The sequence below is a fragment of the Phyllosticta citribraziliensis genome, assembly GCF_038025025.1.
Source record: "Phyllosticta citribraziliensis strain CPC 17464 chromosome Unknown J3D65scaffold_2, whole genome shotgun sequence".
In the NCBI taxonomy this organism is placed as follows: Eukaryota; Fungi; Ascomycota; class Dothideomycetes; order Botryosphaeriales; family Phyllostictaceae; genus Phyllosticta; species Phyllosticta citribraziliensis.
Genome location: NW_027117339.1, coordinates 676,750 through 698,640, shown reverse-complemented (window position 1 = coordinate 698,640; position 21,891 = coordinate 676,750). Strand labels below are relative to the sequence as shown.

General features: G+C 55.5%; 8 protein-coding genes and 2 non-coding genes across 10 annotated transcripts; 5 read left to right on the top strand and 5 right to left on the bottom strand.

Moving 5' to 3' along the window:
* Window positions 1–169: 169 nt before the first annotated feature.
* J3D65DRAFT_204024 (C6 transcription factor) lies at window positions 170–2,786 on the top strand. The gene is made up of 6 exons (XM_066794437.1): window positions 170–423; window positions 479–539; window positions 599–1,762; window positions 1,814–1,956; window positions 2,009–2,180; window positions 2,230–2,786. Exons 1-6 carry the CDS (start codon window positions 285–287, stop codon window positions 2,753–2,755), a joined length of 2,205 nt encoding a protein of 734 aa, XP_066658462.1. The 5' UTR covers window positions 170–284; the 3' UTR covers window positions 2,756–2,786.
* J3D65DRAFT_612850 (Alpha/Beta hydrolase protein) lies at window positions 2,768–4,114 on the bottom strand. The gene is made up of 2 exons (XM_066799056.1): window positions 3,788–4,114; window positions 2,768–3,712 (listed from the first exon to the last, which is right to left on the bottom strand). Exons 1-2 carry the CDS (start codon window positions 3,894–3,896, stop codon window positions 2,817–2,819), a joined length of 1,005 nt encoding a protein of 334 aa, XP_066658461.1. The 5' UTR covers window positions 3,897–4,114; the 3' UTR covers window positions 2,768–2,816.
* A 910-nt stretch (window positions 4,115–5,024) lies between these two features.
* Window positions 5,025–6,149, top strand: J3D65DRAFT_548347 (cupin domain protein; the record flags this gene model as incomplete). Its single annotated transcript, XM_066796904.1, has 2 exons — window positions 5,025–5,354; window positions 5,415–6,149. 2 exons carry the CDS (start codon window positions 5,025–5,027, stop codon window positions 6,147–6,149), a joined length of 1,065 nt encoding a protein of 354 aa, XP_066658460.1.
* A 2,042-nt stretch (window positions 6,150–8,191) lies between these two features.
* Window positions 8,192–9,548, top strand: J3D65DRAFT_664584 (uncharacterized protein; the record flags this gene model as incomplete). Its single annotated transcript, XM_066802750.1, has 3 exons — window positions 8,192–8,997; window positions 9,057–9,096; window positions 9,153–9,548. 3 exons carry the CDS (start codon window positions 8,192–8,194, stop codon window positions 9,546–9,548), a joined length of 1,242 nt encoding a protein of 413 aa, XP_066658459.1.
* Window positions 9,549–10,518: 970 nt separating this feature from the next.
* On the bottom strand, window positions 10,519–11,620 carry J3D65DRAFT_644084 (uncharacterized protein; the record flags this gene model as incomplete). The annotated part of the gene is made up of 5 exons (XM_066802131.1): window positions 10,519–10,586; window positions 10,637–10,909; window positions 10,973–11,241; window positions 11,292–11,333; window positions 11,406–11,620. 5 exons carry the CDS (start codon window positions 11,618–11,620, stop codon window positions 10,519–10,521), a joined length of 867 nt encoding a protein of 288 aa, XP_066658458.1.
* A 1,380-nt stretch (window positions 11,621–13,000) lies between these two features.
* Window positions 13,001–14,221, bottom strand: J3D65DRAFT_203806 (uncharacterized protein). Its single transcript, XM_066794435.1, has 3 exons — window positions 14,194–14,221; window positions 13,608–14,139; window positions 13,001–13,368 (listed from the first exon to the last, which is right to left on the bottom strand). The coding sequence occupies exons 2-3, from the start codon at window positions 14,067–14,069 to the stop codon at window positions 13,306–13,308; spliced, it is 525 nt and encodes a 174-aa protein (XP_066658457.1). The 5' UTR covers window positions 14,070–14,139; window positions 14,194–14,221; the 3' UTR covers window positions 13,001–13,305.
* Window positions 13,366–13,447, bottom strand: J3D65DRAFT_t19. The gene has a single exon. It is a non-coding gene; the product is annotated as a tRNA-Cys (tRNA).
* J3D65DRAFT_t18 lies at window positions 13,605–13,686 on the bottom strand. The gene has a single exon. It is a non-coding gene; the product is annotated as a tRNA-Cys (tRNA).
* An 821-nt stretch (window positions 14,222–15,042) lies between the features above and the next one.
* Window positions 15,043–17,266, top strand: J3D65DRAFT_203657 (putative carboxylesterase). Its single transcript, XM_066794434.1, has 3 exons — window positions 15,043–17,032; window positions 17,086–17,157; window positions 17,217–17,266. Exon 1 carries the CDS (start codon window positions 15,360–15,362, stop codon window positions 17,022–17,024), a length of 1,665 nt encoding a protein of 554 aa, XP_066658456.1. The 5' UTR covers window positions 15,043–15,359; the 3' UTR covers window positions 17,025–17,032; window positions 17,086–17,157; window positions 17,217–17,266.
* A 518-nt stretch (window positions 17,267–17,784) lies between these two features.
* On the top strand, window positions 17,785–19,062 carry J3D65DRAFT_203241 (uncharacterized protein). The gene is made up of 2 exons (XM_066794432.1): window positions 17,785–18,661; window positions 18,757–19,062. Exons 1-2 carry the CDS (start codon window positions 17,926–17,928, stop codon window positions 18,975–18,977), a joined length of 957 nt encoding a protein of 318 aa, XP_066658455.1. The 5' UTR covers window positions 17,785–17,925; the 3' UTR covers window positions 18,978–19,062.
* The last annotated feature ends 2,829 nt before the right edge of the window (window positions 19,063–21,891 follow it).

The following is a 21,891-nucleotide window of genomic DNA, read 5'->3' as shown; positions in this document are numbered from 1 at the left end:
CGACTGACAGGGAGCATTCGAGCGTCGAGTGTGGTGATTGGGAGCTTGTGTGAGCCATGACTTTTGCTACCAAGCCTCGGTCTGTGCGCCGCCAACCTCCGTTGCGTTGCGGGGAAATCTGGACCCCATGCTACCAACTCCTTGCGCAACCCACGGGGCTAACGGCTCTTTGATCCTACTGGACGACTTGAAGACGGCGCGATCGTTTTCTCGAGTACTACGTCCGACTCGCCATTGTGCAACCTGCCTTTTCCCGTCAATTGAGGACGAAAACTTCTTCAGCAATGCTTCCTTCACCTCAAGAAACTGCTGCAGCCAGCAGTCCAAGACCGCCACGGCGGCCTCGGGCTATTCAAGCTTGCGGCCTCTGTCGATCGAAAAAATATAAATGCGATGGAGTCTCCCCTTGTAGCAACTGTAAACGTATTGCCCTCTCCTCATTCAAACGGACGCGAAATAGGTGTTGATATTTGACCAGGGAGAGGTCTGAGTTGCGTCTACCGAGTTTCTTCCGCAGTGGAGAGAGGAAGTCCAGCAAGGTCGGGAATCCCGCGGATCAAGCTTCGGTTGCCGCTGCTTACTGAATTTGTTGATGCAGCGCCTTGCAAGAGCTGGAGCAAAAGGTCATAAGGCTGCAGGCTGAGAATGCCAGGCTCCGAGCCGTACCAAAAGCTTCCTCGTCTCAGGGAACAGTAGTTCCCGCAGAGACTACGCCTCAGGATATCGAAGCTTCCAGGTCTTCGGTTGCCCGAAGTATTCAGGACACATCTTCCCCTGGCCCTGGTCACCACGGGACTGCGGTTACAGAGAGCCAAAACGGAACCGATGACGCCACGCCTGAGGACGGGACTGAAATCGTCGAAGTGAATCCGCATACTCGCAATGTCGAATTCCACGGCCACACGTCTTCGGTGGCTTTCATCGGACGTCTTCGCGAAGAGTACGGCTGCAGCGACGCCGAAAGTCAAGATAGACCTCAAGCCAGCTCACAGAAGCAGTCATTGGTCAGCACATTCCACAACGATGTCTTTAGAACACAGTTCAAGGACGCCCAGGGGTTTGAAGACGGCATCGACTGCCAATTTTTCTTCCCTCAATCCTACGTATTTCTCGAGACGTACTTCAACAAGCTCCACTACATACATCCAATCCTCGACAAGGAAAGCTTCTATGGCCGATGTGATGACCTTTGGCAAGGCCGCTTTCAGAACCAGCCGCGGAGCTTCATTGCCTTGTACTTTAGTCTCGTTTCTCTCGGCGCCCTCATCCGGACATGGACCGAGGAAAAGATTAATGGCATGGGCAGGTTCGAGTGGAGCCGCATGTTGTTCGAAAAGGCGCAGCACGCTTTAGGTTTCCCCGGATCCGCAAATGACCTCGAAGCCGCCCAGGCATACATGTTCATGGCCAAAGTCTGTCAGAACGAAATCAACCCCAATCTTGCATACACCTATCTTGGAATGGCTTCTCGAATACTGCTGTCTATCGGTGCCAACAGGAGGCCTGCCGAGTCACAACCACAGGCCATTGAAGCGTCGAAAACATGGTGGGGCTTCTATACGCTCGAGATCGAACTAAGCTTTTCGCTTGGCCGTCCCGACAGCTTGGGCATGGAAGACTACCACAATCGCCAACCTCCGTCCATTGATGGCTCAGAGATTGACATAATCCCTGGAATGATTGGGTTGTCGCGTATTATGCGCGCGATTTCTGTCAAAGTCTACCTGCATCGCCTATCGCTGGGTCAGAAGCTCCAGAGCGCGTAAGTTGATGGTGATCCCTTTTCTACAAATCTAGTACTAACACACCGAAGGCTGAACATAGAGCTCGAAATGGACGCTTGGTGCGCCCGCTTGCCTGACGCTATACGGCCTCAATTCACCTCTGACGTGGACCGACATTGCCAACTTGGAGATCCTCCGTGGGCTTTCTACCAAAGACTTGTCCTACAAATACGTAAATTTCCGCGTTATAATGGTCCATTCTATATTGCTGATCCAACAAACAGGCTACTATAACGTCAAGATGCTCCTCCTTAGACCCTTCATTGTGTATGCGACCAGACACAGCGAACGAGAGCCAAGTCTACTTGACGCGGTCAAAAAGTGCACAGATGCTGCAGCTAGCACCATTGAGCTCCTCTATGAGACCTACCGTCGGCAGTTCTGGTTCAGGACATGGTATCGCTTCATTTCTCTGGCCTCTAAGGGATACACTAACACCTCCCAGGTGGTATAACATTACATATCTTACATTCGCCGTCTCCATCATCCTCTTCCGCGCTGGCCGCGGCCGTGACGGCGACGACATAAGTTCTATGACGGACACTAACAGCAGCCCAGCCCAAGACCAGCAACACGACTACATTTCTCTCATCGAGCAAACACTGACCATGCTCGACATCATGTCCGAATCGGTCGTCGCATGCAAGACGGCCAAAATCATCCGCCAAATGCTTGGCGCCATCCGCCAGCGCAACAACGGCAGCGATACCACAGCGCCGAACCCTGATGGAACGTCCAGAAGCGAGATATCCCATTTATTTGCACCTGGTGGCAACGGGGTTGGAGCGCCGCGATCCAACACGAAGGCAACTTCGTATACGACGGACGTTCCTTATGCCGCGGTGACTGGCGGCGACCTTGAGATGACGCACATGGGCCTGGAATCGCTCGACGCCAGCCTCTGGGACTGGAGCTTCGACTTCCGAGACATGTGGGACAACAACGGCAACGGTTTCAACGGCTTCAGCTGAGCTTGAGCTGGTCTTGGCTGTGTTCAGATTTGCTTTCTTGTATTCATCGACATGCCTGTCTTTACCTGCGATTGATGACTTCCTCCAAAAAGTCGAACCCCTTGCGCTGCAACTCCCACGTTCGCGACCCCTTAACCATCTTGCCGACAAACGTGTGGCGCTCACCCGGCACCTCGATGAATTCGCTTCGCACGCCGTGCCGCTGCAACTCGGCGTACAGCTTCTTGCTCAAATAATCTGGCACCATCTCGTCCTCGGTGCCGTGCACAATGCACGTGGGCGGGAAGGACGGCGACACATTCAACGACGCATCGATTTGCTCCCACAGCTTCGACGGGAACGCCACGTCCAACAGCGTGCCGCGGCCAATGTTGGTGAACGTAAACTCGCGGCGAATCAGGTCGCGCTGTCTCTGCTCTTCGTCCACAGCAACTACGCCTTGCTCCTGGCTCTGTCCTTCCAACGACACGCCGCCCTGCGTCGGCACGGGCACTTCATCATAGACGCGGTTGATACGCTTCTCGCTCTCCTCGTGTGGCGGGAGAGAAATGTGCGGCAGCGGTTGCGTCCAAAATGGATCCGCAAAAGCCGTCGCGCCGTACAAATCCAAAATCGCCTTGACGCCAGCGTTCTCAGGGACGCCCCAACCCAGCGCCAGTGCCAGCGTGCCGCCCGACGACGTGCCAAACGCGACGACAGCATCTCGGTCGACGGCGACGGTATCATGCCCGTGGGCTGCCAGCTCTGCTTCCAGCGACGAAGTTGAGGAAGTCGAGTGCACCCACGCCAGCGCGGTCCGCGCATCGGTAATGGGCCCGTCGACGATCGATACTTGCGGGCAGAGCCGATGGTCGATGGATACGACGATCCAGCCACGTGAGAGGCAGTCGTCGATTTGGTCAAGGGAGACCATGCCGCTGTGGCCAAGCATGAAAGCGCCGCCGTGGATGCCGATGGCTAAGAGATGTGTTAGCTGGGGTTCTTGTTTATGGGGTAGGGTTTTTGGAAAGGGGAGGCAGGAAGATGACAGACCTACTGGCAGCGCTGTCTTTGCGCTGGGCGCGGGCGATGGCACGTAGACGTCTGCTTGGATGATGCTGCCGTCGACAACTGCGTATACGCAGCGGAAGGGGGTCTGCATGTTGGCGAGCAAGATACCGGTAGAAAGTGTTGGAAGCCGAGTAGGACTTGATAGACAGGCGTTTAAACAAAGTCGATTTGAATCAGACTCGCCTCTTTTCTCTGCAAAGCCCGTCAAAGAGCGTGTCGTATGCGACTATATATCTTAGTCGACAAAAAATATACACAAAATATACAAACAAATATTCTCAAATCAAACGTAGGCAAAGGCAGTCAGCGACGTGGAATAGCAGACTGCCACCACCACTTGCACGCAAGCAAGCGTTCCATATTTATCCCAAGCCAGACGGAGGATCTGAGTTGCCTTGGACGAAAGTGGCAGAAAAGTGGGCCATGTCGCCGCTGGTCCCCGCGCTCTGACATGTCTGACGTCTTGACCAGATAGACCCTGCGTCCATTCACTGCGATAGGACGTACATCTAGCAACTCTATCCCAAGAGTGTCCAGGAATAAACCAGTGCCATTGTAAACCTAGCTGGCTAAAGCGAAGCAGGCGGCAATTTACCCTTCTCAGAATTCGGAAAAAAGCAACCACGTCGCCTATTGGAACCGAGGGCTTTGAAATTGTAGGCAGATGGACTCCATGCGCCACGGCCACCGCAGGCCGCACATTTCTGATATCACGACTGCCGCGTCGGCATCGCATCACGGCAGCACTCGATGGAAAGGGGGCGTCTGCCGCGACCGCAGCAGGAAAAAGGAGCGCCTTTTCGGAGCTCGGTATTTGGAGGTCCGCAGCTACATGTTGAAAACCTGCGATGAGGCAACTGGTGGCGGGGCGCGTCTTCTCATGATTTGGAACTGAAGGGAGCCGTTTGGGCATATCGGTGGTTTGGAGTCGTGCTCGGAAAAGCCGAACAGAGTTGCCAGCGCGCCGGCCCGGGTTGTGGGGAGCTCTTGGGATGGTTTGACTAGGCAGCCCAGATGGGACGGACGACGGACGGACTGTCGGACAGCCCTACGACGGGAATGCATGGGAAAGTTTATTGGAAATGTGCCGAATGCCGTGTTTTTTACTAATTGGTCTCTGGCTGTGGTTTGATTTTCTACTTATAACCGCCATATCAGAAGCAAAGGATACCGATTAAACTTGTCGAGATCGTTATATATCATGGATCACATTGTCAACATGCTGCCAAAAAAGCAAGAGCACCAAAAAGAGCTGCGGAGACTGGAGCAACCACCCAATGACAAGCAGAGCTACGTCATTCCACAGTATGAGGGCGAGGTCATATCTATTCCGGGCAGTAAGAGTGTGTTTCGGATCATGACATCGGCGCTTCAAAGCGACGACACCATTGCCGTCTTCACTTCTGGCGGAGCCCTTGCGGACGCCCCTGGTTTCCACCACCACGAAGAGGCGCACGATGTGTTTCTTGTGACCAAGGGCCAGGTCAAGCTGTGGAATGGCGACAAGTGCAAGATCATGGGTCCAGGAGACTTCGGCTACGTGCCACCGGTAAGTGACCCGTTGAGGCAGCCAACACCAGAAGAGTCGAATGCTGATCAGAGAGTGCAGCACACCATCCACAACCCGCAACTGCTGGGCCCGACAACCGAGACCTTCGGTCTGATTACGCCCGCATCATGGCTTGAATTCTTCCGCTACGTCGCTGAAAAGTATGATGGCATCTTGTATCCTGAGTTCGACGACCGCAACCTCAAGGAGATCCTGATCCCCAAGGTCATGGCGGCAAAGGGCCAGTTCGACGTCCACTTCCACCCGCACCATGAAGGGTGTGCCGTCTCCGAGTGGGACGCCGACGACGAGAAGCTGCCTGACGGCAACCTGCCCTACTACCTGAGGGCAAACACTGGCCCCAGGTGGCTGCTGGGCGGCGTGCTGTCGCGGCCGTTCATCACGACCAAGCAGAGCGCCGGCAAGTTTGCCATCTCGAGCATCGAGTCCTCTTCGCGCTACGGCGCGTCCGTCTTCGAGAAGAAGATGACGTTTCCGTCAGTCCACCACTGCTTGTCCGTTGTTGAGGGCGCGCTCGAGGTGACGGTGGAGGACCTGGCGCCCTGCGTGCTGAGAGAAGGAGAGACCATCTTCGTTGCCGCCGGGACGCCGTTTGCATTGAAGTTTGCAAGCAAGTTTGTTCGCGTGTGGAGTTTTACGAGCGGCGATGGGATCGAGGCGCTGGTTCATGAGGCGGGCGAGCCATGGAAGGGCTATGCGATACCGGACAGCGTGGGTGCTGTTGATGAAAAGGCATTGGAGAAGGCTCGCGAGAAGTTGGGCGTGAGACTGTAAGGACTTGGTCAACTGGTAGCCAGGGTGTTCAATAGCCCGTGTAAAATGAGCTGTGTGCTGGAACGACGCGTTCAGGAGAGTTCCGCAAAGTTGTGTGTGAGAAAGGTCTTGGTCAACGGGGTGCGGCTCCACATCAACAGCGTGCAGTGTTGACTGGGTTGTGCCGGATGAGACGCGAGTGGAACAGACGGGTCAACACAGAAGTTACTGAGCTCTGCATAACAAGGCAAAGACGAGTAAATACTACTGACGTAAATTTCCGTCCACAGTAACCACCTTGTGGCTCCTTTCCGCACTACCCCCACCGTTAGCCAAGGGACTCGTTGGTGGTAATTTTGTCCGCGGCACTCGCCTAAAGGTTACCCTTCTGGTGATTTAGTCTTGACTCGCCCCTACCACTTACCACTCCAACTCAACTACCGAATCTCGGCACTGTATACCTTTCCTCCCAATGGATGTGCGTCATTCGGGCCAAGCCCAACGTCCGCATCCGCTTTACCTGGCCCTCGTTTAGGGCTTAACCTAAATCAAGACGATAAAGTCGGGTAATAGTAATCTCCATTTCGATCTTGAGAGGCAGCCAGAAGACGATAAATTACTTGCGTAACTTTCACAGCATTATACGGTAGTATCTTTCGTCTCATTGACTGGATTGAAGGTGATGGGTAAGAGGGGCAAGCTAATTAAGAGCTTTACCCTTGATTGTGTGTGCTACGGCCACGACTTTTGACGGGTCACGGAAGACTTCTCGCCCGAAGTGTGTTTTATTTCCGGTACTCACTTGTATAGGTCGTAATTCTCTTTCTGTTACTGATTTTCGTCTTGCCATTGCAATGTCTGCTGACAAAGGCTGTCGGGTCGTGAATGATTGTCGGTGGATTGGAGAGCTCATACCCCTGAATTAGGGCGCGCAGTGAGCGTTCCAAGTATTGAAAACGGAGAGACGGACGCAGAAGCAGATGGCCGTTGCAGTGACAAAGGCGAAGGTTGGGAGCAATCCAATTGACTGAGGCTGCGCATGCTACAGCTTTGAAGAGTCGAGCCTCGGTCCAAACTTCGAAACAAGCTATTGATGGCGCCGCTCGACCCAAAAAGCTGGTTCACGCGTAGCGCCCAACGTCAGACGTGATGCCACCAACATGTTCTTGCGAATCCACCTAAATTCACCCGTTCAAGCAGATTCGAGCGGCCTCGTTGGTGCGACCTCGGCCGCCAAGTGCGTCCGATTTGCTGTGCACGGATTCCAGGCCAACTGCCAGGCTTTCACGCCGACTGCAGTGTCAACGGCCTTCATGAGTGCAACTGTTCTTGCTCATGCCTTGCTGATACATAACAGCAGCGTTGGAGTCGCACATCGACAGGTCCTTCAAGCACCGTTTCTTTCGGACCTTTGACAGCACCATTGACAGCTGAGCGGCCCTCCGGGAATCTAGGCTTGCAACAGTCTACCTTCACCGCCATGTCACCTGCAGGTTCTCAGCAAGACTTGTTCTGCTCCGGCCACAAATCCCTCTCTTGGGGGCGGATGTCCAAGATATTGTTGCGGCATGAGAGCGCCACGCCTCCCGGCTGACAACCCCATCCCTCGTTTCTCTCTCAATGGCCAGCAGCGGCCAGAAAGTCATGGGTCACACACAGGCAGCTGCAGATCTGGGGCGAGGATGGCGCACTACCGCAGCCTGGCTGTGTTCCCGGGAAGATTTTTGGCAGGTACGCAGTGCGGCCTGCCTTTCAGCTGTACCGGATCTCTTCTCCTTCTCAGGTCTTCGTCCACCAATGGAGGTGCACTCTTCTCGACCCCAAATGATGGTACCTGCCATCGAATGTCCCATCAGGAATAGATATGAACTGGATCAGCCCATTGTCAGTGGGTTGTCAACTCGGTTCATACACCTACCACCGCGGCTGAATCGCGGACTTGACACTTCTTCGCGACCCACTGTGGGGGTATCTATCTCATTTAAGTCTTGTCCGTAGCCTCGTGAGCATTGGAAGGCTTTGTCACGCAGACCGACGATTTAACGACAGTATCCATGGCGAGAATGCAGAAAAACGCCCTCAGGGGCCTGATTGCCCTCCCAGCCGTCCTCGGACAGACCATTACATCTGCGCCAACCACTACGACGTCCGATTCGATCACCGTGGACCCTTCCGAGTATACCTGGGCCGGATCCGATAGCCTGGCGGTTTCAGAGGTCCTGTCCTGTCAAAGTGCATCGGCCTTGTGGGCCAGCAGATACAACTCGTGGGATCTCAGCTCAGAGAAAGGAGACCCGACCGGCTACTCCACCAACACGGATTACATCTGGGAGACTGTCGGCAACTACACTGGGGTAGTCTCAACGCTTTGTGATGGTGTTCCCCGAGCCTCGGGTGCTGCCAGCACCGTGAGTCCTTCATTGTACTCGTGGGCACAATACTCTTACTCGGAGCCCACGCCCACTTGCACCTACGACTATACCGGTTGCTCAAGGCTAGTTCAGTCATTTCGCGATGCGTCAGCTACACAGTTCCCAGACTGTGGTTTTGGCGGGGACACATGCGTTGGAATCATCGAAGGAGAAACAAACTGTCGGCTGGACGCAGCAGACGTCAAGCTGATGTACTGGCCGCAGTCAAAGGCTGATTCCGAGGTTTGCACTCCAGCTTCGACGACTGCAACGCCCACCATCACTTCTGTCGTCACTGCGACGTCTGGCAACTACACCTTCACTTCTCCCACCATCTACCTGTCTTTTGCTTCCCTGACTGCGTTGCCTTGCGCTGGTACCGGCTGGGAAAACGTCATTCTTGGAGTACCGGCGGAATCAGTCTCGAGCGTCGAATACGATATGACCACGCCTTACAGGTAGAACGGCCATTGCTGTCTCCTTATGCTGCCTTCTTCCGCTGACACAATCGCCTCAGGCACACCAAATCCATCGACTGGATCAACTTCGACCACCCTGTAAGCTGAACAACCCCCGAACAAACACACAATGAACAAGGCCTAACATGCCTCAGGTACCCGCCAGCGTCTACAGGAAGCAAACATCCTGCGACTACAGCGAGCGTGTCGACGACTGCACCACCGTCTTCGACGACGACTACAACCCGCAATTGGCCCTGCCCACCAACCCAATCCTCTACACCGACCTCTACTCGGGCTTCGCCAACTGCTCCATCCTCTCTTGGCGTGTCGCCGTCCAGGACCCGCCCGCGCCTTTCAAGACTGCCGACGGTCTGCTGCGTCGTGACCAGAAGCCGATGGCAATCCCGCTCACCCCGGCGGGCTTCCAAACGCTTACTGCCACGCCTGCTTCCAACCCCACCGTCACTGATGCGCCGGCTACGCCGACGACTGGATCCATTGCTTCCTCGACCTCGGGCTTGGCTGCTGTCATCATGTCTGGCCTCTAGGATGTGCCTGTCGGCCTCGGTGAGCGGGAATAATACGGGGATCTATGACAACGGTGCCATTGGCATTCGAGACTTGGTGCCAATAATCGTGGCACAAATGATCATAGGATCCGCGGACTGGAATTCATGTGCTCCTATTAGTGTCTTTATGGATGCTCGAATGCTTCCTGTCAATCACCCGTGGGCTCCACTTCCGCTTCCCTCCTGGTCTCGTCTGTGTCACAACTTCGATCACCAAGCCTCGATTGGTTGCATGAGCCTGAAATGCCGGGGACGTTGTCGCGGTCGGTCTGCGCATCTGGTCTGTTCTATAATAGCATTGCGAAAGACGATACGAATAGAATGAGTTACGACGCTAAACAGTCTTCGCCTTCTGCTCTCATTTCATCACTTCTCCTTTCTAATTTGAAGTTTTTTGTTGCTGTGTTCGACGTGGAGGTCGTCAGTCGCGCACTTTCCTATTATGCTCCGAAGCTCCTAAGCTCCGAATACCATCCTGAGGCATCAAAGCTGACTCGAACCACACTACCAGCAATGCGCATTACTGCCCAAAAGTCACAACAGCAGTGAAGTCCTCGATCAAGTGCCAGCATTTCCACTCCGGTTTGCTGCGGTTCTTGCAAGATTTATCATCACAATTGTCGCTGCTACCCGCCAAATTGATGATCACTCATCAACTCCGGCGGTCCCGCGCAAATATATTTCACGGCCTTTGCTCCAACAGGTACGCACTGAAGAGAGAGCAAGCCGGTTCCCCGAACACGTGGGAGGTAATGTTTTGGTACTCTCAACCACCACCTGGTATGCAAATTTTCCCTCGTGGCAGCGCAACAGAATTGACCTTACATTAGACACATTACCCATTCGCCCGTTGAAAGAAGAATCCCTCATCATGCACTCCAAAAGCCGGCAGACAGACGCCATCACAGTAGAGTTCTGGTTCCACAGACTCTCGGATCAAGCGAGACGCCTATACGACGTTGCCAGCGGCTTTTCGCTTCTCACTCTTTCCCTTGATAATGTGGGACAAGTCACCAACTATAGGCACATCGTCAGCAGTGTTTCAAGCAGCGTGGAACGGCACCTACCAGGGAGCTGAAACGGAAAGTCGATGGCAACCAGGAGAATGGCAAACATGACCCACCAGCCAGCGCAAATGGTGATGAAAGAGAAGGCGCCGCCAGCTTTTTGGAGGTGTCGGGCCGTGTCGAGGTTCCCGTTGGACGTCTGCCAGTATGCGCCGGCCAGCATGCAGAAGAGGAGGCAGAGGGTGCCGAGAATGGTGACGAAGCAAAGGTTGGTGCGCAAGGCCAGGATGGTGAACAGGAAGCACATGAAGGCCATGGAGAGCATCAAGAAGCCTAGACACAGGTCAGTCTGGGTCCACAACCATTTTGCATATTATCGCAAAAGGTAAGACGCACCAAACCCGGAATTGAAACCAACCGTCTGCAGCCCGCTCGCCGGATTGCTCGGATCTGTAGCAAACGCGCCGTACGCGTTGAAATCAGGCGTGAGCGTGGCCCCAAAGCTGGTCCAGAAGCCGCCAAAGGACGCAAAGACGACGCAAGGGAAGCTGTTGCCCAGGATCCATTCGCCAATGGCACCGAGCAGCATTAGGACGCCTCCGCAAAAGTAGTATGCGCCGACGTTTGCAGAGGCGCCGCTAGCTCCCCGCCAGCCCATCAAGATGCTTCGAATACGTCAGTCAATTGGGACGGTGCAGTAGAGGAAGAGACTTGCCAACTCAGCGGCGTCAGGGCCAGGAGGAAGCCGATGAGACAACTTCGAAAGCGTCAGTCTGTTGGAACGTGTAGGTCCGAGCGAGGAACTTGCACTGGAGTTGGGTTGCCAAACGTTCTGCGCAGCTCCCCCTTAACCCGGTTCTGAGGCGAGAGGTAAATCTTCTCAAACAGTTCTGGCGAGATGGAAATACTGCCGGCGGTACGGATCTTGTTCAGGGCGTGGTCAGCATCGACATGCGCGCCGAGATGCTCGTCAGGGTAGTCGTTCCTGCTAAAGTCCTTTTCCAGATGCTCCTCCACAACATGATTCTGGTTGTTTTCCGCCATTTCAAGCCGTTGTGAAAATGTCTGTATCCGCTTTCCGCAAACACTCGAGACTGGTGCGTTCTTCTTCTTCTCAATCGCTAGAAGCGCACTCCCGGCATAACCGACAGCAAGGGGCGCAGACACCGTCTCTTCTAATACGGACCTCGCCCCAAGGCCGGCCCTACACGGGTCTTCTCCACGTTCTCCTCATTCCAAACAAGTCAGAAAAGAGGGGAGATGCCCGCCCAGGGTCAGAGCTAAAGCGCCAGCGCTGAGCACGCATTACCTTGGGTCACTGAGTCCGAAGAGGGACCCAGCCAGCCCAGCGCGGCCACGGGAAGGTTGGTCCGTCCAATCCGCTGCCCGCCCATGACACGGTAAACAAGCTTCCCCACAACGCCAAACGCTTGTGCAAGGTTCTATCCGGGGAGACCCGCTCACGCGCGGGCGCTTTGAGCATCCTGGCGACGAGCAGCATGCTTGCTTGCGAGCGCCGAAGCAGAGAGGCTGAGCTGCTCACGAAACCAGCGCTGCCCCGTGGCATCCAGTCTCCGGTCCGGGTCTGCGGAGACGCGGTCGTCGGGGGCAGGAGCATCGTGGCCGCCAGCCTATCAGGCTCCCTCTATACCTTGGCGTCGATCAACCTTCCAAGAAATGCGGGGAAGGCGGGCAAACGTCAACCAGAGCTCGCTCGTCAAAGTCTGTTCAAACGGCGGCCTCGCGATTGCGGTCAATTTTCTGGAGGGGATGCTGTCTGCGGTAAGCGCATATTGATGCTCGGCGCTGACTGGCACAAACCCCAGCCCGTCATCCAGACTCTGCAAACGCCTTTGTCCACGCGTCGTTGGTCACGAAGAACTTCAAGGCGGATTGCTCGGACGAAGGGGAGCACCGGCTTTTTGAGCCTCGCTCCAACGGCCAGTCGGGCACTCTCTCAAGGCCCCCTACGACCTCACTCGGAGGACTCCTGTGCCCCGGGCTTTGCCCTCTTTCCAGGAACCAAGGCACAGGAGTGCCTATGCAACTTCTGTGACAATCGAGACGCGAAGGGCGGCAAGTATGCCTGCATACCCCTTACTACTCAAAGCTTGTTATAGCATCGTGATTCGCGTCCAGGGTTCCATCACCAAGCATTCGTAAGCTGCAGCTATAGGCTCGGATGGCGTCAGCGTTGAGGGGCATGGGTTTCATTGATCCACCGAGGGGAGAGACACTAAGCTGCTTGCTGCAGCATATCACTGAGTTTACCTTTCACTCGATCCCTTCTCACACACGTGGACAGACGGAAGTCAACTTGAGAGAAAAAGAAAACTCCAAAATCGCTCACTGACCTTGTACTGGCCCTCCGCTCTAAGCACACATGTCCTCAACCTGACTCCATTGAGGTATGGCTCAGGAGCGTGGTTAGGTAACAGCAACTGCCCCATCTCGCCTCACTTATCGCCACCGTGCCTGTGGTCCGACGCACAGCGACAACAGTGCCAATGTCAACCCATTGATGCGTCGGCGCAGCGGATTCTTTCCTTCCTTCTTTGGACCATGCTCTTGCGGACACTAACCACAAGAGCCATTTCTCTGACACCTTTTGCTCGCACTGGAGAATGCCCTAGGGCGACCGGACCGTACGATGACAGTCCCTTTGTCCAGGCAGGGACACGGCACTGGCCCACGCAGGGTCCTCGCGCAGACTCGTCCCATGGATCACTTCAGCTCGCTACCACTCTCCAAAAGAGGGGGAAAGGAGGGCAAAAAGTAAAGAGAACCCTTATGTTGGCTAGGAATCGAACCTAGGACTTGCCGTGGATGCGACTGTTGCCACAGCATGCGTTACCACTACACCACCAACACGTTTTCGGGGAACGTTGTATGGGGGGTAAGAGGTGCGAAAACTTATAAACAGAACGAGGAAAGACTTATCGCGCCGGCAAAATATCGCATGGATCATCTCACCTCGCTACCACTCTACAAAAGAGAGGGATGGGGGAGCAAAAGGTAAAAGGATCCGTATGTTGGCCAGGACTTGAACCTGGGACTTGCCGTGGATGCGACTGTTGCCACGACATGCGTTACCACTACACCACCAACACGTTTTCGGGGACCGCTGTATGTGGTGGTAAGGGTTTCGCAGATTTATAAATGGCATGAGAAAGGAGGTGTCGCGGTAGAAGAGACCAAAGCAGGACAGCACTTTAGAGTGGCTCGACCAGCTGAGAATATTGGCAAGGCAGATAAATGAGTAGAGTCGAATCGGATAGGAGGAATGCTGTCTAATGACCTTGTGCCGACTAGTCCTCGCTCTTGCTCGCTTTGACGATGACCATGCCATTCTTGATCGGTCTCTGCGTTCTCGCGCGCGCCACCACCACGATGACCGGGCATGATATTTATTTTCCTCTTCTTGTCGATTGAGCCAGTTCGAGGGTTGTGAGTACGCAAGGGAAGGGCGGGCATGTGTTGATAGAGAAGACATCGCGTAATAGATCAGGAAACCGGAGGTGGTAGTGGAAAGGCAAGCCTCATCCTACAAACGCTTCGTGCTGCTAAAGGCAAGTGAGCTGAGGCATCAAGGACAGCAATTGCTGGGCGCGACTTGCGACATGAATAAGGAGCCCAGTCGCGAGCCTAAGCCTCTTTCTCCCTGGCCCCTCTTCCCCCGAATCAGAATCAAACTCTCGAGATCCCGATGTTGGCAAACTCCACGGATCACGCTTGCTACGTTCGATGTTGCGTAGGTCGACATGTCATTGGTTGCGTCGTCTTTGCCGCGCGCTTCACCTGCCTTTCCTGGTTCCGTCTCTTTTCATTGGTGGTTCCTCACTCCCAGGCCCTTTATCTTTCTGCTGGCCAGTCTATCACTGCGCCCACTCTGGAGATATCTGTGCAGGCGAATTTTGGAGGTCGGCCGTGATGATCAAACACGCGTTTGAGACTGGCAGTCGGAGGATGTGGAAGGCTCACGTTTGGCCTCGAGCTGAGATGAACATGAGCTCTGCGGGCCCCGAAAGCATGAGGCTCACTCCCACTGGCGGCGAATGCATCAACATGCGAGCTGAAGGCAAATCCGTAAAGCTATGGGCGCCGAAAGCCCGGAGGAAGGATTCTTCCTCCACGCGGATAAATCCATGAGGAAGCGCAAAGGTAAACCGCACCCATGACCAGCGGGGCGGGTAGGTGCATCTGGCCGATATCAAATTGCAAGATCATGGGAGCGTCTGGTGGTCGTGTCTTCAGGCGAGGGTTGCAAAGCGCGGTACACGTCGTTTTCGTGCGTCGTTGCAGCTCTCGATATTGCTCCGACGTGTTTGCTCTCCATCCGAGAGATGTTGAGCTGGCGCATGAAGAAGCAGAGGATGGACATGGGATGTGAGGTGATTCTGGTTCAAATAGCGACGCCGGGAGCTGCTCCGCCAAACTCTGGCCCCGACCCCTACCCCGCCATTTTTAGCGGCCACCACTTCCAGGTCCTGGCCTGGGTGTTGACGTCTTATCCTCCCACCTTCGTCTTTCGAGATCCATCCAACAATCTTCGTCATCACCCGCATGCGCCTTTAGAACTCCACCTTCTTCGCAATTGACATCTTTTGATCCTCCTCCGTCTTTCATTACGCCTCCACGCCTCCGATCTTCCGCGCGTTTCCTACGCGGCATCAAAACTAGCTTCCGGCTAGGTCCAAACCCAGCTGTACGTTCTGAATTGGGCTCAGGTTGTGTAACCTGCAGGACTTTACACAGCACCTTGCATCCTCGACTATCGCCGTTCATGGCCACGTTTCGAGAGCCATGCCTGCGGGACCTGGATCAGCGGGGTTTCATCCAAGGCGCCACGATTAAAAAGAGCTCCAGAGAAGACTTGTGCCACTACTTTGGGGGCATACCGTACGCTCTGCCACCTCTCGGTCCATTCAGATGGCGACTACCGCGACCGCTACCTACTTGCTACCGCTACGGGACAAGAGGCAATCCCGGGAGATTCACAGGCGGCACTGGCGTGTGTCCGCAGTCGGCTACCTTGATGGGAACTACTGGTGACGGACCTTCAACTCTGTGGGATGAAGATTGTCTCCAGCTCAATATTTGGATTCCTGCTGGCGAGCCTCCAGCCAACGGATGGCCCGTCTTCTTCTACATTCACGGCGGCTTCCTGCAAGTTGGAAGCCCCAATGACATCAACCCCGTAGGATTGCTTTCAGAGTCGCCGTTTAGAGCCATTGTCGTCGCGCCAGCATACCGTCTCAACCTGTTTGGTTTCCTCGGCTCCAGAGAACTCCAGTCTGCCGCAGAAGATGAGCCCACCGGCAACTTTGGATTCTGGGACCAGCGACTCGCACTCGAATGGACCTACAAGAACATAAGCTACTTTTCCGGAGATGCTTCAAACATCACGGTTGGCGGGTATTCAGCAGGCTCGCACAGCGCCTTCAAGCAGTTGGCCTACGACCTGTACCAGCCCGACTCCAAGGCCGTCATCCGGCGGTGCGTCATGTGGAGCAACGGACCCGGAATGGAGCCCAAAACGCTTTCGTCGGCCCAAGCCCAATTCGACGAGCTCCTCGAGCACCTCAATATCCCTTCGTCTTTGCCCACAGTCGACAAGATCGGCAAGCTCAAATCCATCCCGGCGCGCCAACTGCTCGCAGCCGCTTCCACCATGAAGCGCCACCAATTCCGCGCGACCCTGGATGACGTCTTCGTCCCGTTCGACCTGTACGCAGAGATTGACAGCGGAGCGTTTGGCGCGCGCATGCGATCGCGCAACGTGGCCCTGCTAATGGGCGAGTGCCGCGACGAGCACTTTTTGTACGGAACGTGGCATCCGCCCGAAGACTCGCTCGCATCAGTCGTGCAGCGGCTGCGTGCAGACTACCCAGCACCGGCCGTGGATGCGCTGGTCGCGCATTACTATCCCAACGGACGGCTGCCAGCCGAATGCGCCGACTGGCGCGATGCCTTTGGGCGCATCTACGCCGACGTGCAGATCCACGCGCTGGAGCGTGGTTTCGTCGACAAGCTGGTGCTCGGCGGGGCGGGAGACTTGGTGTTTCGATATCGCATCGAATGGCGTGCGCGCTGCGTCGACAACATCTTTCCGCCCGAGTGGGGCGTCACGCATTCGAGCGACATGCCGATTTGGTGGTGGGGCAACGCCGGGACGCCAGGGCCGCTGGGCGACGATGAAAAGAAGCTTGTCGAAAAGGCGTTTGTGGGGTTGTTTGGCAGCTTCGTGCAGGGTGATGTGGCCAAGGTACGCGAGGAGTGGGGGACGCAGGGACACAAGGAGGTTAGGAGGCTCAAGGCGGATGGAAATGTGGACGTGTGGTACGATGAAATGTGGGAGCAGGGTCTCGAGGTGTGGGACGTCTTGAGGAGCGTTGGCAAGGCGGAGGCGGGGAACAAGAGAGAGGTGGACCCCAAGGCGAAGCTGTAAGTGTGGCGGTATGCTAGCGGCCGTGTCTGTTTCTGGCGCATTGGAGTTGACTTGGTTATAGGCACATTCACCTCGACTTGGGCGGGTGTGGGATAGAGTTGTAGTGGGGGCCAGCCAGCCAGGTAAAAGTACAGTATGTTTATCCAGTGTTGCAAGCAGGCAGGTGCTCGTATCGTGGTGCTGATGGCGCAGATACGATGGAAACTTCGCCTTTCTGCATCGGAATGAGGCAATGGGCCGATTTGTTCGGGCAATTTCCGCTTTCAGACTTGTGGAACTCGACGAGGGTGGAATGTCGACGGCCCCGCGCTGCTTCAAAAATGCCAACCGCTTTATTTTTTCCGCTTTCCCTCAGCGCGTACCGTATTCCATATGAAGGCGATCATTGCGCTTGGGATGTTCGCGGAGCGGTACGAGGCCAAACCCCGCCGACGGACGAGCATGCCAGACGATACGACGTTGAGCATGAAAATAGCGACGACAAGCTTCGCGCGAAGCACTTGCCAAGCTTCAGCTCCCGCATTCGACGGCGAACATGATGAATCTCCACCGCCAAGCAAGTCCGCCATGATGCGCGTGCAGCCAAGGGGTCAGGTCCACAGTCCACTAGCTATGTGAAGACCACAGGAAGCGGCGTCCATTAGCGGGAGCCACGACACCGCCTGGACCGTCATCGATCACGGACGGTGCCTCTGTCCAAAACCAGCCCGGAGTCCATCCTACTTGTACCCATGTGCCTCTCGTATCGAACCACTTGACCTGCATTGCATCCCATTGCCTTCCCCACGCTGCTGCCTCTTTCTTCATAAGGCTGCCGTCGACTTGACCTCTCTGTTTGAACTCCCCTTTTCCCGTCCCACCACGTGCCCGCCACTATATCCACCACACCGCCCCAGCAGTCATGGCGCCCTACCGAACTGTCTACCCGCTAGACGAGAAGAAAATGGACGACTGTCTGATCCGCATCGAAGAAGAGGATCAAAACGAGGACCAACAATTCTACGCCTACCACTTATCCGAAAGACCACCGCCAGCACATTCGCTGCAGTCCTTCAACCACGTCCTCGTCTTCGCCTTGTGCTGCTCAAACATCATGACGCTCGCCCTTGCCTACTTCCTTTACTCGGGCTCCTACTGCCCCGTCGTCACGCTGCGCGACCCTTTCAGTCTGGTTCCCGTCTCGTCGGCATCAACATCACCAGCAGGAGGCCTTCTAAGGGACTCTGGTGCCCTCTCCTCCATTCGCTTCGAACAACGCGTCTTCACCTCGCCAGCAACAAACTCGAGCTCCTCCTCCTCCTCTTCCTCCAGCAGCAGCAGCAGCAGCACATCCGCAACCAGCCCCTCCTACTTCGGCAACCCACGCAACGTACCCGGCATCGACCGCGCATGGAAAGAGCTGCTGCAGGGCCAATTCTTCGCGCTGACGGCCGACGAGAGCGCGCCGCTGCTGCGAGCCGGGCTGGCGAGCCCGCCGCGCGTGCATTCGGACCCCATCTACGCCGAGCTCGACGTCTACCACAGCCTGAGCTGCCTCAACAGCGTGCGCATGCAGCTCGACGCCGAGTACTACGCCACCCACGGCGCGCAGGACGGCATCGGCTGGCGAAAGTGGGAAGACGGCAGAGCGAGAGTTGGTGCGTTTGGCCCCGTCCCCACCCCCTTTTTTTCTGATCTTTGCCTGGTCTCAGAACGAGTGTTGTGGCTCAGTTAAGCTAATGATGGAGTACAGACGCCTGTCTCGACCGTCTCCGCCAGACGATCCAGTGCTCTGCCGATCTGACGGTGCTGCCCATGCGCGGCGGCAGCAGCTACGCCAACCACGCGCCGTCGCACCCGCCGCTCCACCAGCAGCCCAAAACCTGCCGCCGCTGGGACGACGTCAAGTCGTGGGTCGACCGGCGCCACGAGCGGACCCGCTTCCTCGAGGTGCGGCGGCAAGGGGGTTTGTAAGCTGGGAAGTAAGGGGGAAGATTTCTGCCTTTCGCTGTTTCAACTGCTTGCTTATTCTGGTGCTCGGATCGGATTGGAGCTTTTCCCTCTTCATCATCTTCTTTGTCGATTAGTTTGGGGGGCTTTTGGGGTATTGTACTAGGGACGGTCTGCATTATAAAGTGCATGCATGCATGGATGGATGGTCATTAAGGGCGTTTTGTTGAAAGTCAATATGGGATTTGTCTGGAAAGACACGCTGCGGGGTTGGGGATTTCGTAGACGGCGCTGGAGCAGCGGGAATCTGCAGGGGAGAAGTGAAATAGGGGGAGGGCGTGGTTACCATCATAGTGCCACCCGTGCAAACGCAGAAGCATTCAAAAGATAAATGTGCATCTGGACAGACGTCTGCCTGCCTGCCTGCCTGCCTGCTTACTCGTGACAGAAGCAAACACTACCTACTCACTTACCTCCATCTTCCTCTCCTCTCTACACCCCTCCTACCAGACGGACGCAATCCAAACGGGTAAAAATTCAGCGCAGACGCAAACACCACCTCCGCACCCACAGCCTGATTGTGGCAGTGCCAGGCAGGCACGTCGGTGCGCTGCGCTGCGTCAAAGACGAACCGGCCCGCGTCCACGAGACGCGGTGTCGTTTTGCGGCGTGCTCGCTGTGCCCTGCCCTGCCAGCCCGCGGCCGTTGTACGTCCGTCGGTCGTTCAGCTTCGGGCGGGCCGGGTCGGGTTGACGAGACGCGCTCGGCCCGCTTGCGTCTTGCACTGCCCTCTTGCTGTGTTTCGGGGGGTGTGTGGCAGGGCGAATGATGAGGTGGAGGCGTCGATCAAGCGGCTGCGTAGTAGTGCGTGTCGTTGGTGGGTGGGTCGATCGGTTCGTCGGCAGTGCGGTGGTTGGTTCGTCAGTCACTTAGCTTGAAGGCAGAGGGAAATCGTCAATGTTGCTGCTGCGTCAGTGGAAAGAAGCAAAGGTGTGGTCCAGTATGGATGAGGTAGGGACTGAAGAGACTGTTGGTTCTCGATTGGAGTGTGTTGATGTTCATTGAATTGTTGATGATGACAAGAGCGCAAAAGATGGGTTAGTTCACATCACTCATCAACGCGTAGTAGAAGCCCAAGCCTTGCCTCCCCAAAAGACGCCAACCACCTTCGCTGCGTGGGTACAAACACACAGAGACCGATGAATCCAAGTGACCCGAAGAAAGAAAAAAAGACGCACGTCGGCCTTCCCATTCGTCCATCCGTCCGTCTAGCCACAACAACGCCGTACCACCAAGGAGACCAAGAAGACGCAGGGAAAAAAAAGCAGAATGCGAAAGCGAGGAGTAAAGCGAGGAAAGCGAGGAAAGCGAGGAAAGAGGAGAAGCAGAGTGCGAAAAAGGAAGCGAAAAAAAAGACACCCACTAGGTCACCGACAACCCATCGACAACCCCACGCGCACTTTGCCACCCACGTAACCTACTTCAAGTCATCTGGCGTCAAGGCCAGCACAGTACTCGTGCCATTCTGGAAGCGCGTCTTGAAAATGCGATTCGCATTCTGAAACATGCCGTCCTTGAGCGAGACGACGATAAACTGGCTGCCCTTGAAGCGGTTCTTGATCAGATTGCCAATGTTCTGCGTATGGCTCAGGTCCAGGGCGGCATCGACCTCGTCAAGAATGTACATGGGGGCAGGCTTGAACTGGAGGAGCGCCATAATGAGGGCAATGGCGGCGAGGGAGCGCTGGCCGCCGCTGAGTTCCGTCAGGCTCTGCTTCCACACGCCGCCGAGCTGCACGCGGACTTCGAGGCCGTCCATGATGGTCTTGCCCTCGGGCGCGTCGAGTTTGGCAAAGGCGCCTGCCAGCAGGTCGCTGAAGATTTGGCCAAAGTCCTTGTTGACCTTCTCCCACGTCTTGTGCAGCGCCTCGCGCTTGTACCCGTCGAGCTCGACAATCGTGTCTTCGATCTTGCGCTTGTCTTTGATGACGGTCCGCATCATGCGCTTGAGGTTGGCTTCCTTCTTCTCGACACTATCAATCATGTTCATGACCTTGGGGTTGATCTTATTCTTCATGCCCTGGAACGTCTCGGCCACCTTTTTGAGGTTGGTTTTGCAGTTGGCCATGTTGTGTCCTTGAAATTCGTACGGTGTGCCTGGCCGCCCAAATTGCTCTTTCTCTTCGCCAATCCATTCGTACTCTTGCTCTAGCGAGGCTACTGCTGCCCGCGTCGCCTGCAGCTCCTTGTCGAACTTTTCGATCTGGTGCCCCAGCTTTTGCAGCTCCAACCCTTCTTCTATGACAAGGTTGTTCTTGGACCGCACCGCCTGATCCAGATCGTGAAGTTCATCATCGAAGCCGGTCAGCTTCGCCCGCTCGTCCTCGAGCTGAGCGGCAGCGAGGTCGTGGTTGTCTTTGGCTTCTGTTTGCTCGTGGACCAAGGCGTCGAGCTCCTGCTGCTGTGCAGAAAGCGTTGCCGTTGCATCTTGGAGTTGCTCTTGCGAGGCAGCAAGGTCGCTGCTGCATTGCTCTGCCTCCAGCATGGCATCCCGCATTTCTTGTTGAAGAGGTTTTATCGAAGCGGAATTCTTGGTCAGCTCCTTCTTAAGTTTGTCGAGAGATGTCTTGAGCTCCGCCAATTTGCTGTCCTTGTTCTTGCTGAATTCATTCATGTCCTTTTCGATGCGCTTGACCTCTTTCGAAGACTCGTCCTGCCTTACTTTAGCGTCTTTGATGGCTTCCTTGAGCTGAATGATTGATTCCTTCATGTCTTCGACTTGTTTGATAATCTGTCAGACATTAGCATGGCCCGAGCAAGACTTCACTACAAAGGCTTACTGAGGAAGACGAGTTGCCGCTGATTTGCTCTTCGGCAAGCTTAATCTCGTGGGTCTTGAGGTCAAGCTCTTGCTTGATCTTCTTTGCAGAATCCAGCT

What these genes read in the sequence shown, in the direction of transcription:
- J3D65DRAFT_204024 (XM_066794437.1), top strand. Translation starts at nt 285, where the DNA reads ATGCTTCCTTCACCTCAAGAAACTGCTGCAGCCAGCAGTCCAAGACCG. An exon ending in GGTCAGAAGCTCCAGAGCGC is followed by an intron (nt 1,763 to 1,813) that starts GTAAGTTGATGG and finishes AACACACCGAAG; the next exon opens with GCTGAACATAGAGCTCGAAA. An exon ending in CAGTTCTGGTTCAGGACATG is followed by an intron (nt 2,181 to 2,229) that starts GTATCGCTTCAT and finishes AACACCTCCCAG; the next exon opens with GTGGTATAACATTACATATC.
- J3D65DRAFT_203657 (XM_066794434.1), top strand. Translation starts at nt 15,360, where the DNA reads ATGGCCACGTTTCGAGAGCCATGCCTGCGGGACCTGGATCAGCGGGGT.
- J3D65DRAFT_203241 (XM_066794432.1), top strand. Translation starts at nt 17,926, where the DNA reads ATGGCGCCCTACCGAACTGTCTACCCGCTAGACGAGAAGAAAATGGAC. An exon ending in AGACGGCAGAGCGAGAGTTG is followed by an intron (nt 18,662 to 18,756) that starts GTGCGTTTGGCC and finishes GATGGAGTACAG; the next exon opens with ACGCCTGTCTCGACCGTCTC.
- J3D65DRAFT_612850 (XM_066799056.1), bottom strand. Translation starts at nt 3,896, where the DNA reads ATGCAGACCCCCTTCCGCTGCGTATACGCAGTTGTCGACGGCAGCATC. An exon ending in AAAGACAGCGCTGCCAGTAG is followed by an intron (nt 3,713 to 3,787) that starts GTCTGTCATCTT and finishes CACATCTCTTAG; the next exon opens with CCATCGGCATCCACGGCGGC.
- J3D65DRAFT_203806 (XM_066794435.1), bottom strand. Translation starts at nt 14,069, where the DNA reads ATGTCTTCTCTATCAACACATGCCCGCCCTTCCCTTGCGTACTCACAA. An exon ending in AGGTTCAAGTCCTGGCCAAC is followed by an intron (nt 13,369 to 13,607) that starts ATACGGATCCTT and finishes TTCCTAGCCAAC; the next exon opens with ATAAGGGTTCTCTTTACTTT.